Source organism: Epinephelus fuscoguttatus, linkage group LG1 (assembly GCF_011397635.1).
Source record: "Epinephelus fuscoguttatus linkage group LG1, E.fuscoguttatus.final_Chr_v1".
Taxonomy (NCBI): domain Eukaryota; kingdom Metazoa; phylum Chordata; class Actinopteri; order Perciformes; family Serranidae; genus Epinephelus; species Epinephelus fuscoguttatus.
Window position 1 is genome coordinate 26,416,060 of NC_064752.1, and position 15,019 is coordinate 26,431,078.

General features: G+C 38.7%; 2 protein-coding genes across 2 annotated transcripts; both read left to right on the forward strand.

Annotated features, from left to right (window-relative positions):
• The first annotated feature begins 551 nt into the window (after positions 1–551).
• LOC125893098 (SUZ domain-containing protein 1-like) lies at positions 552–5,508 on the forward strand. The gene is made up of 4 exons (XM_049583596.1): positions 552–1,283; positions 2,562–2,611; positions 2,703–2,972; positions 3,080–5,508. Exons 1-4 carry the CDS (start codon positions 1,233–1,235, stop codon positions 3,189–3,191), a joined length of 483 nt encoding a protein of 160 aa, XP_049439553.1. The 5' UTR covers positions 552–1,232; the 3' UTR covers positions 3,192–5,508.
• A 1,042-nt stretch (positions 5,509–6,550) lies between these two features.
• Positions 6,551–14,199, forward strand: necap2 (NECAP endocytosis associated 2). The gene is made up of 8 exons (XM_049585951.1): positions 6,551–6,732; positions 9,335–9,435; positions 10,013–10,117; positions 11,125–11,206; positions 11,527–11,635; positions 11,786–11,930; positions 12,913–12,997; positions 13,153–14,199. Exons 1-8 carry the CDS (start codon positions 6,638–6,640, stop codon positions 13,199–13,201), a joined length of 771 nt encoding a protein of 256 aa, XP_049441908.1. The 5' UTR covers positions 6,551–6,637; the 3' UTR covers positions 13,202–14,199.
• The last annotated feature ends 820 nt before the right edge of the window (positions 14,200–15,019 follow it).

Sequence of the window (15,019 nt, forward strand, 5' to 3'; positions counted from 1 at the left end):
AGCTTAATACTGCAGTGATTTCAAACCCCAGTGTTGACCAGATAACATCCATAATTTATCCCAGACTTTTTATTTGTGTATTGTATTAGGATGCTCAGATCAAAAGCTACATATGTTTGATGCATTTAAGGAGCCCTGCATGTATAAATTGCATGCACAGTCCAGATGTTTAGAATAGAAACCACAAACTGAATCAATCACTAATTTAAAATCCATTTTATCTGCTTTACATTTGATTCATATCCTGGTCCAAATATGATCAAAATCCATTAATATTTAATAAAAGTATTTCTTCGGTTATTTTGAAAGCGTTGCGTTCACGTAACTACCGTCAATTTCCACATTCGACTGCTGGTCTACAAAACTATAAAGATTGGTATATTGCTAATCTCTGCAAATTTACAGATGATACTCCAAATAAATTATGATCATAGTCCTATTCTGAAAATGATTTCACTTTGGGTGTTTATGTATGGTAATGTATTGCAATTTTTGACTAGTGACCTACGTGAAAACAGTACTGTATCTGTCGGTGCCTCTCACAAGACCTGAACGCAGCACTTCCCTTCACCATAGTCAACACAGATATCTTCGTCTAACTCTCAGTGCTTTATTCACCTAAAAACAACGACTCTGTGGTGAAGTGAGTTTATTTCTCACTATGTAGTGACGGACATAAAGCGTTAGGCAGTTAAATTTGCGTCGTCACGTTTTAACCTACATTTAAATCACTTTATGTTGCCGGTTAGCTGTGTTATTGGAAGCTAGCAAGTTGACGCTACCTCAGCTAACGCTATTAACGTCATTTCCCTTCGTGTTTTAACGGTTAAACTTGAGAGGCACTGCTCAAGGGTTAAACTCTAGCTAATACAACTGTCAACAACCTAAAACTATCGTGTCCACGCAGTGTTTTTTCCGTCTGGGCGGCGTGTGGACAACACCAGTGGCCGGTTGATTTACCGAGGTGGACGTTACGCCAAATTTAAAGTAGCAGGCAGCAGCAGCCAGGGGGGGATTGCCCTCAGTAGAGCACTAAGCTAGCAGGCTAACACGCGGCCAAGCGACGGGTTGTGAATCTGTTTATTCAGTCTTCATCTGATCGCAAAAACTCGTGGGATTGAGCTCCCCGCGGGTCTGCGTGAGCTCTGCCCACAGTCCCATGCCCTCTGCGCGGATGGGAGATAGTTAGCCGGTGGAGCCGAAGAGGTAACCAGCCAGCAGTTGTGTTAAACATGGAGGATGAAGAGGTTGCAGAGAGCTGGGAAGAGGCAGCGGACAGCGGGGTGAGATACAGCAACGTTGTTTAAACATCATTTCAAACAAAATTAAAACTTGATTTTAGTTTGCCAGTCACTTAGCAAGAAACCGAGATACGCTGAATGTGTCTGGGGCTTGAATACCTCATAAAAACATGTTTTTTATTCAGGCTCGTTCCCTCATCAAAGAAATCATCTCGTCTTCCTGATTGAGTCTTACAGGCCTCACTGTCCCATAATGAAACGGAACTGAGTCTGGCTTCGCGTCATTTTATTTCCCCAACAAAATAACTGTATGATGTGTGGAAATCCCAAATAATAATCCACAAAGAAAACTTAATTTTTAAAAAGTACACTTTTTCCTATATTTCCCCCATTTTCTTAGACCCGCCCATTGCGGAAATGACAAGCTGCACTGAATCATCACAGCACCATAACAGTGTATGTGAAGAGTCTTTGAAACAATATATTTAGAGAATAAGCAAATGCATCCAACAGATTTTTTTCTACCATGTGTTGATAGATTGAACCAGTTTGATTTGATTGTGGCAAACGATTAAAAATGATCTGTGAAGACAGTCCTATTGCTGTAATGTTTTTAATCTATCCCTTGTAATCAGATTTCATGCTCTCATTACATTAAGTGGCTAAAAAAATACTTTCATAACTGTAGATTATTACGGATATCAATCTGATGTAATAGTTGAGCTGCCAAATCTTTTTATCCACTCATCCTTACTATGAGCAAATTGCAGTCCAACAGCTGGCAATGTGTTGATATGATCTGATACTGAGATATGTATACAGTTTGTATTTCTTTTTACACTAATTTGAAATTTAACTTCTGTGTAACAATGTATATAATGCACATTTTGTAATAAATCACATTTCAATCACACACCTTCCATCCTGTTAACAGAGGAAATACAAAAACTTAGATGATACTGCTCATAAATACTGATTTAATCCCAGACTCCAGTTTCTTATCAGAATAAATGCCATAGTGTCAAAGGCAAAGCAGATGCACAGTTGCAATAAAAACAACTCAATTCCTTAACAAATGTAGTTGGATTTTGGGGGACGCTCCATGTGAGGGGGCAGAGTATCTACATCGTAGGGATTAGGATTTGTAATGATTGACCTACATCATAATATCTTTCAAAAGCATGTATTTTTGATTCCAGCAACCAGTCAGCAACTTAGAAATTGAGATCTCTTGAACATATTTACTATACAGGTCAATGAAACAGGTAATTAACTTGTTAAACAGTAATACAAATATAATAAATATGTTTTTCTCCTCAGGAAATAGAGAGACGACTTGAAGCTAAACTGAAAATAAATCAGGAGGCAAAGTAAGTAGAGAGAAAATGAATCAAATTAGTCTATAGATTCTAAGTATTTCCCTGTAATTTTATTCCTCTCACTGTGTTTTTTCCTATATAGGAAGTCCAGCTTGGGTTTGGGTGGCTCACCTGTCCGAACTGCTATTGTGATCCAGGATGACTCTCTGCCTGCAGCACCACCACCACAAATTCGTATTCTGAAACGTCCTACAAATAATGGTACTGCAGGAAACCTCGCATCCTCAACTCGTCCCTCTCAGCAGATGAAGTCTTTGGCCCAGCGGGAGGCAGAGTACGCAGAAGCCCGTAAAAGGATTTTGGGTAGTGCGTCTTCAGATGATACGCCTCAGGACAATCCATGCCAGGACAGGTGAGACATTACAACAAAGCAGAACGATGAATGTGCACAGTAGTGAAAACACCTAGAAATGAAAAACTTTGTTATTAAATTGTATTCATTTCTCTTCATGTCATTAGGCCAGCTCGTATGAGCGGGCAGCAACCATCAGACCCAGTTCGTCCAAACAATCACGTGATCCGCCAGCCCACTGGCCCAGATGGCACCCCAGGCTTCCGACTCTGCAGATAAACAGGAGATACTTGTTGCAAGGAATCATCTGTCTCCCTGAGAGGGCATAAAGGGTGGCAGTTAAAGGGGTTGTGTGTGGTATGAAGAGCAGAGTGGTGGGGTGACACAAAATTTGACAGACATTAGAAATATGAAGACGTAGCATGGATTGGAATGAACTTCTCCACCCTCTCTCTACTCTGCTTACTGGCATGGTCTTTGCCTTTCACCTTGTCTTTTCCTTCTGTGGAATGCAGCAAGGGGCTGGCAGAGATCAGCCAAAGATCTGAAACCCCTTCTGTTCCACACTGTGAACAGGCGTTTGCCTCACATCCCTACACACTGTGATACTTTGAAGTACCATGAGGTGCCCTATGATTTTAAGTATGATTGGCCGGCCGAGCGCCAGGGCATCAGGTGTCCGTCTCTTCAGGGAGAAAAAGGAGAGCTCGTGGGTCTGTGGGGATTCCCCGGAGAGGCGCAAGTGAACAAGTTGGCCTTTCCACTGATGGAGCGTGGATCATGGCTGGGTGTCCACCGGGAGGCTGCCTCAGTTTGTCGGGTTCAGTGGAAATTAAGTGCTTTACAGTGCCGAGAGTTTACTGTGTGTTTAGCAGCTTGAGTGCGAGGTGAGAGAAAGTCAAACCGATCTAACACTTTGAGTTAATGCGCACTGTGCTCAGAAGTGTGTCATTATACTGTAGTTGCATAGCAATGGCAGAGGCCCAGACCAGCACTTTCCACAGTCCACAGGCCTCTGTTTGGCACTGGTGGCTATGAAAGAAATGCCCGGTGGGCACACAGCCTGTGGCCAAAGATTATAGATCGGAAGGACAGAATGTCACTAAATCTAAGCTTATTCAAGCAATAAAGATGAATTTACTCCCTGGATTATTTTTTACATATTGCCTAATTACATGTGCTGTGTGTTGTTTCATCTTTGGTTTTAAAGAGTTGACATTGTTTCTTGACATAGTATGTTTAAGTCAGGAGATCAGTAGTGTATCAGAGATTAGATGATGTAGCCTGCATAGGAAACCTTCTAGGTAGTGTCATGTTAAATTTTATCAAAGTCAGACCTATTCATGAATTGAAACTCTAAGTTATTGTGCATAAATGTCCCAGTGTGTGTTGCCTTGCTGTTTCTAATCAGAATGGCTACGTTGGAACTTCGCTTACAGTCAACTGTACTGCATCTGTCCAGAAAAGAGGATTTGTTTTTGCACCAGTTGAAGCATATTGACTGATTGCATTATTCCGATTATGGTTTGCAAATTTTTCAGAAGTAAGTATGTGAGGCCCGGCGTGGAGGATGATTAAAAATGATCACAAAAATATTAGATGTCTCATCTTTTAATCAGTGTCCTTTAAAACAAAGCCAAAACCCACTGCCTGGTTTAGATGAATGTCATCAAGTGGATTTTACTCCATTGTTTGCTTGTTTGCAGCCGATTGAAAAGTTTGCAAACCATGGTATTGATAATCTCATCCAATGAGTTACTGGTACTGATAGTTACTGCAACAGCTTTCTTACCCGTTGACACTTGTATGCCTTAAAGACAAACGGTCCCTGCTTACATACGTACACTTTACAGTGGGTAGTGCTTGGTTATCTTGAGCTTCTTGTGCACTTGTGATAGGTTACTTATTTTACCGAATAAACCCTATGTCATTGAGGCACAGTTTATAGCTACAAGAGTGTTAGGCAAATGCAAAATCACACTCAGTGAGGGTGCAATAATGCTTTTCTTACAGGGGCGTTCCATGGCTGTGCTTTGACAATTTCCAGTGTCAGTAAAATCATTGACTGGAAATATTCACAAGAAATACTGAATTTAAAAACTATGATTAACGGTGAATTAAACAACTTGCTTCTACCCAGCAGTAAACTTATCATTATGACTAAAAACAGCTGTATTTGAACCAATTATTCCAATCTCATGTATCATTCAAAGATAATAAAACTATTCAGGGTGAGAGGAGGACATCTTTCACTAATGTCAGGGAATTGAAGTTTTCTTTTGTTGTTCGATGACAGCAGTATAAGTTGTCCATCACAGCTCTAACATCTGAATAGAGATAGTATTCACTCTACTCTCAATACACTGTTCTAAGGGATCAGGTCCAATTATTGAATTTAAATAGATTTCTCATCATTTTAAATTTATAATTAAAAGCAAAAGTCCATCCTGTATCTATGTGATCTACACATGAAGCTTTGTTTGAGTCACTCACAGCCACCTGTGTACTCTGAGGCTGATTTGATGTCATTGTTGTTTTGAAACTTGAAAAACACAAATGAAATTTGAATACCCTTTAATAAACACACCTCAAACTTGGTGTATGTTTGTGTCATTTATTGTGTAACGTGATTCTTGAGCAGGAAGTTGGATGAAATCATTTGCAGCGATACAGATGGCAATAAACTAAATATGGTTAATATAAAGACACTTACGAAAGAATCATTGCACATTGATTGATTACATTTTTTACAGGTGAATTATACGTTAGTTTTTCTGATTATGCTTGCATGCAAGGTGTCTGCAGGTGCTTTAAAAGTCTTAAAATGTCTAATATGTAGTTTTATATATAATATTTGGCCTTAAAGGTCGTAAATGGTCTTAAATTTGAATCTGTGTATTTGTATTTGCCACAAACATTTCATTTTTTCATTCTCTTTTTCATTTCTTGTATTTGTTAGATGAATAGCTGTCAGTTACTTCAATGTAGTGGTAACAATTAAATATCAATGTCAGGGTTGGTTTGGTTTTGTCCAAATGAGTCACGCTCTTCTGTGTGAAAGTCTACATATCTGATGCTACAAATCTTTAAATCTACCACTGACCCTGAATAAATGATTGACTTTATTTCAAACCAAAATAAAAAACAAGACAAAGACAACAGTGTCCAAAAAGGAGTAGGTAGAACTTCTATGCTCCTTCTCCTCTCTTACATTTCTTCTTCTAACACATATATTATTTCAACAAATTCACAATTTTATTTACAACCCAGTTAATTTACAATCCAAGTACCACCCAGTGTTACAAAACAAATATGCACTCCCCTAACACAACCTTCCCGTATCTATATATCTGCCAAACATTTGATAGTTTACATATACCTGTGATAAAACTTAGTCTAATCACATTCCTATATCAAACCTACCTTTGCATGGGACCACATGTTTACAATATGCCTTTATATTTTTCCAAAAAAGTCCAAATTTGGTTAAAAATGATCTTGAAAACGTCTTAAAAAGCATTTTATTTGGCCTCAGTCACTGCTACCTGTTAACACCCTGACCCTGACTTTTTACTGCAGATCTGAGCATTTCCTCCTCCGACCACAGGGGGAGCCGTTTGGTTCGAGCACCGCGGCTCGCTCTGGGATCTTGTCTGGTTGAGCTCCAGCAGTGGTGTCCATTGAAAGTCGGAAGTCGGCTCTGATAGTTAGTGAAACTTGACAAAATGGCAGAAGACAACACATATGAGTCTATGCTCTGTGTAAAGCCCGAAGTCCATGTGTACCGGATCCCGCCGCGAGCTTCTAACCGTGGATATCGGTAAGTTGAGCCCAGAGAGCAGTAACGGCTGTAACTGACGAGGCTAATGACTGCGAGTCAAGTGTCCGTCAACAAGCTAATGCAACGGATATGCATCCATTATCGGACAGATAGTTGTTAAAATGTTGTTACTTTTCTTTATTTCGTCGACAGTTACAGCCCATGCAGACAGTAACTCATAAAGATTTAGATAAACAGACATAGTTAGCTGGTTAGTAGCTATGTGCGCTAATAATGTTAGCATAATTTCCAAACACGAACTCGCCGCTGCAATTTTACCGTGCAGCTCACTGTAATGGGACACCATGATCCAGACTCTGTCAACAAACAGTTTACCAACTGCGACTTAAGCTTACACATGCTGTCATTTGAAAAGTTAACTTTAATTGTGAAAGACATACGGAAATAGAACATTGCTGCTGTTACGTCTGAAAAGTTTAAAATGTCAGGGCTCATGTCCGATAATGGATGCAGGGGTTTATAGTATGCTCGCTGTTAACTAGCTAAGTGTCCACGGAGAGTCAGTGGATTGGAGTTTGCGTGACGATTAATTCAACGACAAATGCATAAACTGTTGTTAAACTGTAGGTAGTTCAATGCACCGTGTGCCGAAATATTTGTCGGAATAAATTTATGACAATATGATTTGACGTTAGCCAGACTTCCTGGACTGTACAGGGGGCACTTAACCATCCATGAGGTGGAGTCACTTCATAGTGTGACACGCCGAGGAGGAGTTTTCATCCATCGCAGTATCAACAGTTTATCACTGATCATAGCAAAGTTGACAAAAACTAAATAAAAATCAAAGTTTTGAAATTCTCTGCACTCACAAATAGAAGTACGACATAGCCTTGCTCACTGCAGATGTTCCTACTGGGCATCACAGCTGTGAGTGCTGGCTTCGTGAATATAGTTAGACATGTATGTAAAGTGTGTGCACATAGAACAAGGCTCTGTAACTAGTGTATCAGTATATGTCCTCCTCTTCCTAAAGGCAAAGGTATGTAGGTATATGTTCAACATTTGGAAGAAGATAAATAAAAATCTGTTTACCTGTGTCTCAATCAAGGATAACTATTAGTGACTTTTTACCTACTAAACTGGACAGTGGTGGTTTTGTTAAATGGGTATAGTATTCAATCTAATGATGGCAATAAAAATAATAATAGCTTTATTTATATAGCACATTTCATGCAGAGATGCAGCCCAAAGTGCTCAACAAGACAAGATCAGATGCAAATAAACAGTAACAATAATATATATATATATATATGAAAATAAAGAAAACGCATTGAATGAGAAGGTGTGTCCAAACTTTTGGCCTGTACTGTATATATATATATATATATATATATATATATATAGTTAGAGCAATAAGTAAGAGGAAACCAAACAAAGCAAACAAACAAAAACAATTTGGTTACAAACAACAAAATTTTAACAATGATACCAGCACAATGAGCCCAAATTGAAAGCCAATTTAAAAAGATAAGTCTTTAATTTCTTTTTAAAATTTTACAGGAGTTTGCCATAACATCTAAGGGGAGGGAGTTTCACAGTTTAGAGCCATAAAAACAGAAAGTGGCCTCTCCTGATTTCTTGTGGGAGACTTTAGGAATTTCTAAAAGAACAGCAGTCAAAGATCTGAGGGTTCTTGCTGGGACGTAAAATGAAAGACAGTCACTAAATATATGAATGTGCTAGATTATACAAGGCGAAGGACTTTAAAATCAGTTGTAAAATAAACAAGTAGCCAGTGCAGTGACATGAGCGGAGAGGTGATGTAATTTTTTTCTTTCTTTTTTTGTGTGTGTGTTGGTCAAAATTCTGGCTGCAGCGTTCTGAGTTAATGCAAATTTTTTCAACAACGGCTTGTGATAAAAGCATGTATCAGCATTTCAGCATCGCTCTGTGTTAAACATGGTTGAATTTTGGCAGTGTTCCTCAGATGACAACCCTATTAAACTAACTAATACAATTACAATCGGAGTCTAAAGTCACTTTCAGATTTGTAACTTGTGTTTTAATCTGTTTGGACAGGCTGGCAAGCACTGACTGTAGCCTCTGTGTTTCTGCCTTTGGACCTACATGTAGAATATCTGTTTCTTGCTAATTTGGTTATAGAAAAATCTGTTTACATATTTTTAAATATGGCATTATTTGGTGACAGACAAGGAGTGGAACAAGATTAAAGTAGCGCTTACTCATTCTGAACAGTACTGGATTGAGACTGTCAAGAATCAAATACAACCCAGGAATATAATACCTGTTGTATTGTAATCATGTTTTTACTTGTCAGTTTTACTTTAAATCCCAATGAGATGTATGAAAAGGAGCCCATACATCTTTTTAAGCAATGCACATTCACTTTTCTTTTTCCAATAAGCACCATTCTGTACTTTTATGCTATTGATTTCCTTCAGTAGGCAGTAGAACAAAAGAGATCACTTTTGACATGAATGTCTCATTTTAGTCTTCCTGAAAACATTCGATTTCACTTCCTCTTGCTGTGGAAAGCTGCAGCTGCCTGTGTAAAAGCAGTGATCGAGTCAGTCACTTTCATACTCAGATGTGCGTTTCCTGTTTTTTTTATTTTTAGTGCTGCTGACTGGAAGCTGGATGAGCCTGCATGGAGCGGCAGGTTGAAAATCACTGCGAAAGGCAAGATGGCCTACATCAAGTTAGAGGACAGAAACACAGGTGAACAAACTGGCATCTCTTTGCAGATAAATGTGACGTGTGTATAATTCACCACATGAAGTCTTTGTATGTCCTTTTACTAACGTCACCAAGATACACAGTTTACAGACATCTCTTTTACGAAACCTTTTATGTCTGCAAGTACTTGTGCAAGACAAGAAGAACTGACTCACTTGGGTGAGTCTTTGAACTTTCCATGAGTACCAGAGTAGGAAGTACTAGTAAAATGCTGACTGTTTAAAGTGAGCCATCAGTTTCTCAATTTGAACTTTAGAGCAGAACTGATTAGCAAGAAATGCTCACCAGTTTAGTCATGAAACAGAGTTGGACTGTCTCATTGACCTGTCTGCTCTATTCACAAGCACTGAATACAGATCCTGTTGTAGTTAGTTGCCATAGTTAGCTTTGTTAGTGCTACATGGATCACATGTAGGTGGCACAAGATGGTGGTTCAAAAACATATGGTCCACCGCGTGAGGGAAATTGGCTGCTGTGGTAGATTTACAACAACACAATGCTCACTTACAACACAGGAAATAACCCCAAGGCACCACTGATGTAAATTTGTTCTTTACAGGAGAGTTGTTTGCTCAAGCTCCAGTCGAACAGTACCCCGGGTGTGTTGTCGAAGCAGTCACAGACTCCAGCAGGTATTTTGTGATCCGGATAGAAGATGGCAATGGTAAGACATTTTCACCAGGGACTCCTATGTCTCCTTTAAAATGTTTTGAAAAGAAGACATAAGCAGTTATACTGTGCTAAAGATATATTCAATATAATGATCACATTTATAGAACAATACATTATATCAGTAGAAATATAAACTCTTAATTTAGGTATTTATTTTAAATAATTACCAAAAAAGACGGACTGTATTCAACTAGCCTGTCTGATTAAAGGTCCAGTGTGTAGGATTTAGGGGAACATATTGGCAGAAGTTGAATATATTATTCAGAACTATGTTTTAATTAGTGTAAGAATTGTTGTTGTGTTTTTTTATTTTACCTACATACGGAGTGGGTTCCTTTACATGAAGTCGTTCTACAGTAGCCCAGAGTGAACAAACCGAACACTTGCTCTTTACAGGGCCTTTCATGTGTTTGTGTCCGCCATTGTAGTTCTCCTACACCCTTGGCGCAGAGGAGAAGTTGCAGTTGGTTGCAGTCTGCAACCTCACTGCTAGATGTTACTAAATCCTGCACACTAGACCTTTAATAGAGTTTTCCTTTTCAAGAGAATCAGCATCCTGATTGAATTGCTGTTTTTACATTAGAAAATTGTATTTATACATACAGGTTTTTTGATGACTCACTATCATTGATCGCCATGATCGTTAAAGTGATGTCATAGTGGCACAAGACTTGGTAACTTGGCTGGTTTTTAGCTCTTTCACAGCACCACTTAGTCTGTCTCACACTGCAGTTGGCAAGTGAAAGAAGATAAAGTTAAAAGAGTTTTTTTTTACATGAAGGTGCCATCTGTTGCTATTTATAGCATTTATATTGTCTTTAAATGTAAGACAACCCCAAAAAAGTCTAAATGTTTTAAGATCAATTTGTTGCTAAGTCACAGACCTATACTCTCCCCTTCTGTATATATCCTACTGCAGGAATAAGTATGTTTGATGTGTTATTATATGATGCATAAGGTATCGTAATGTGCTTTTGTCTTTACAATTGCTTCATAAAGGGCGTCATGCTTTCATCGGTCTGGGTTTTGCTGATCGTGGAGACTCATTTGACTTCAATGTAGCTTTACAAGACCATTTCAAGTAAGTTAGCTTCTCTTATGTAGCTGTTTATGCTTAAATGTGATGTAGTGAACAACACTCATACTTGCACATTTGCTTTGTGGATAGATAGTAGTGCACATTGGTCCATCATTCATATCATTATTTTGTCTTCATTCTAAGTTAGTGTAAAAGAGGTACACACACACACTCAGACTCTCACACAAAACTTTTTTAGATGGAGTTAGTCACACCTACAGTATACTTACAATACAGGAGTGGTGCTTTCTTATTTGTATCTTGCTACTGCAGTGACCCAGTTTGACTCTATCCACCATGATTGTCAAACTCTGTTTCTAAAGGTGGGTGAAACAAGAAGGCGAAATCGCAAAACAGGAAGCTTCTCAGAGCGCAGCACCCAAACTGGACCTGAGCTTCAAAGAGGGACAGACTATCAAGATCAGCATTGGGGTGAGTCATTCAGCTCCAATACGACAGATGTAAAGGAGTTACTAAAATGATGAATAAATAATTGGACGATGATGGCAGATTCTATGCAGAAAATAGCCACTAGTTTAACATTCAAGACGTTCAGAAACATCATAACTCTGTTTATTACAGAACATCAAGAAGAAGGATGCAGGTGCTGCCAAACCACGGCCCATGGGTGGCGGTCTACTCCCTCCTCCACCAGGTGTCAAGGTTGGAGGTGTCATACCGCCTCCTGTGGCACAGCAGACAGTACCAACTGCAGAAACTAACACTGGTGATCACCGTGCTTTTGATTGATCAGAAGTTTTTAGATAGGGATGCACCAATACCAAAGCCAGTATTGGATATTGGTCCGATACTGTGCTCATGTAGTTTTAATCATACTTGTAAAACCACTCTGACACAGTGGCATCCAGAAATCTTGATTTGTGCGGTATGAAATTACTCAGATCTGCCGCATTGTTGTGCCCAAAGAGCAAGCGCGATAGAGGCAGGTTTAGCCCTCCTCCACCCTTAATGGGGATAAAATGATTTAGTTGTGCGGCTCTTTGAGAAGTTTGAAATGCTATCAAACAAATGGATCAGATCTCAATAGTAAAATGAGTCATTTTGCAGGGGTTGTGACGCTACAAAAAATGTATCCATTGATTAACAGACGTCTCTTTCACAATACAAGTCTATGGGGAAAAAATGTTTTTGGGCCCCATGCCAATAAGTGATGGACCCAGAGGTTGTTATTTCACATTTGGCCACGATGTAAAATTGGCTTCAAAGCCCAGCACGACCCACTAAGTCCAGCCCAGCCCACTGGATGACTTTGCTCACCTAATATTAATGCACTATAGTGAAGTCTAAAGCTTTCCACCAAGCAGTACAGTACGGTAGAGTTCAGTGCGGTGCGCTTTTTTCCACTGTGAAAAGTCGTGAATGGTACCAATTGAATGTTGTTATTTAAAGGTTATTATGAAATGTTTTTACTTGTCCGGCTCAGTTAAATGAAATTTGGCTGTATGTGGCCCATGAGCTAAAATGAGTTTGACACCCCTGCTCTAAACTAATGGTTTACTCCTCTGAGAGGTAAGAAAATAAAGAGTTTTTAAAGTCATTGTTAGAACTGTAATGGCAGTATTTAGTAAGTATCCAAATGTAAGTACTTGGTCTGAAAATAGTGGTATCGGTGCAACCCTATTTTTAAGCATCTTCACATGATGTAAATATTATTTCTGCTCTCCATAATTATTTTTCTCCGTATCCAGCCACTCTTTTAGATTTTGGCTCCCCCGCCCCTGCAGCCCAACCCAGCGCCGACGTGTGGGGAGATTTCACATCTGCAGGCTCCAAGTAAGTCTTACACAAAGTGTCACCTGTATTTTTGTCTGTGTAGTGATCCATCCTGTCCATCTGTCACAGCTGTGCTCATGCAACATGATTGTTTTTGAATTCATCATCATCACACGTTCATCTCCCACCCTTTCACCCCCCACTCTCCTCCACAGCTCCAGTAAAGATGCTGTCAAATCATCAGGATGGGTGCAGTTTAGTTGAGTGGTGAGAAAACATGCACACACTCAGGTTCCACACATTCCATGGACAGGACGATTGTGGCGAAAAGAAACTAAAAGAGAGGAACTGTTAGCGAACTTATTTGTTCTGGCTGCACTTGTTCTGTAAAGGATATGTTCATGTAAACTATAGCCCGCTGACCAACACACTCTGGAGGAACAAACAGTAAACATGTACATATTTTCTACAGTCAGATCCTTTTCTCACACTCCGCCATGAAGTTGGATCTTTCTTTGATTCTTAAACGTCAGGTGACCCTTAAACTGTCACTGTTGGAGTTTCCTGAAGACCAGTGAGCATGTTGATGGTTGAAGGCAGAGATGGTGTAGTTACACTAACCACATAAGAACGTTTCTCCACTGCCTTAAATCAAATGTTCTAGTTTCATTTCCTTGTCACCGTAAATCTCTCCAGAATCAGATTCGATAGTGTTCCTCATCTTTACATCGCGCTCCTGTAGTACAGTTATCTCAGTACACCAGCACCACTCATCTCAAGGTTGTTTTTACCATTTTGGGAAAGTTAGTTTACCCATTGAAGTATCCACGTTTTGTTTAATGTTGTACCAGTATGTGTGTGGGTTTAGTTTTGTTTCCTAGTTTTTGTTTTAGGAGATTTTTGCAAAGCTTATATTGATATTTTCTGATTTAGTTTTACATTAAACCTCTTAAATATTCACAAGAAATACCCAGATTTTTTTTAATCATGGTGTTTGGGAAAGAATAAGTCATGATGGCCATTTCGTCTGTCATTCAGAGTTTGAACATGTTTCGTTCATGTATGTGTTTGTGTACGCCCCTCATATGTCTTTACCTCGTGTGTCGTTGCTTTTAAATATGTGCCTTTTACCAAATAGATACTTCCTCAATCTTGTCGCTAATTTGCATCGAGTATTTGATTAAGTGCCTTTCTGAAAAAGATCTAAAATGTATAAAATGTAAACCTATGTCTTCTTGTAAATAAACAGTATATTTCAGTGAGTCTTGTTTTGACTTTTATTAGTGAACCAGTCTGCTTGTGAGATTGTACAGAGGTGTTGTCCTCAACTCATGTTACACATTTCTCTTCACAGCTGCAGTGTACCTCCTCCTCAGTGTTCTCAGCAACATAATCTAACAGGATTGTTTTTAATATTCGGTCACAATCAGTGTTTTTCCCAGTTAGGCAAATTGAAGTTCATTAAAGAAATGTAACCATGTTGTTTTCAAGTTCTTTCATCAGAATCAGCATTAGAAATACTTTATTGAGCCCCAAGGGGAAATTATGATTCATTACAGTCGCTCCAGTGTAAAGAATAGAGAATTATAAGTAAGAATAAGAGTATGAAATAAAAGTGTGTAAATATAAAGCAATAAAAAAAAGTAAAAATGAAATGCGCATTAAAATAAAAATAAATCTGCATTATTCTACCATGTTTAACACTAGTACTTAAGATATAAAAATTAAAATGTATATCTTAACAATAAAATATGTATCGTAACTATATACCGTCAACATATATATCTATATTGTTCTGAAGTTGATCATGTCAATGTATTGAACAGGGAGAGCTTGACAACTGCCCGCTTTCCATCTTTTCCATACTTTGAAATACCAAAAATATTTTTGGTAAATAATATTAAATAAGCCTAACCAAATGCAATATATTATTTAAGACTATGTTTTCATTAGTGTATAATTACCTGAAACCAACAACTGTTTTCGTTACCTTAAAATGAACTGTTTTTATTTACATGTGGAGCGGGTCCTCTTCCATGGAGCCCGCCATGTTGTTTTTATGGTAGCTCAGAATGGACAAAC

Coding starts and splice junctions, on each gene's coding strand:
- LOC125893098 (XM_049583596.1), top strand. CDS start 1,233: ATGGAGGATGAAGAGGTTGCAGAGAGCTGGGAAGAGGCAGCGGACAGC. Junction 2,612..2,702: donor AAAATAAATCAGGAGGCAAA/GTAAGTAGAGAG, acceptor TTTCCTATATAG/GAAGTCCAGCTTGGGTTTGG. Junction 2,973..3,079: donor GACAATCCATGCCAGGACAG/GTGAGACATTAC, acceptor TCATGTCATTAG/GCCAGCTCGTATGAGCGGGC.
- necap2 (XM_049585951.1), top strand. CDS start 6,638: ATGGCAGAAGACAACACATATGAGTCTATGCTCTGTGTAAAGCCCGAA. Junction 11,207..11,526: donor GCTTTACAAGACCATTTCAA/GTAAGTTAGCTT, acceptor CTGTTTCTAAAG/GTGGGTGAAACAAGAAGGCG. Junction 11,636..11,785: donor CTATCAAGATCAGCATTGGG/GTGAGTCATTCA, acceptor TGTTTATTACAG/AACATCAAGAAGAAGGATGC.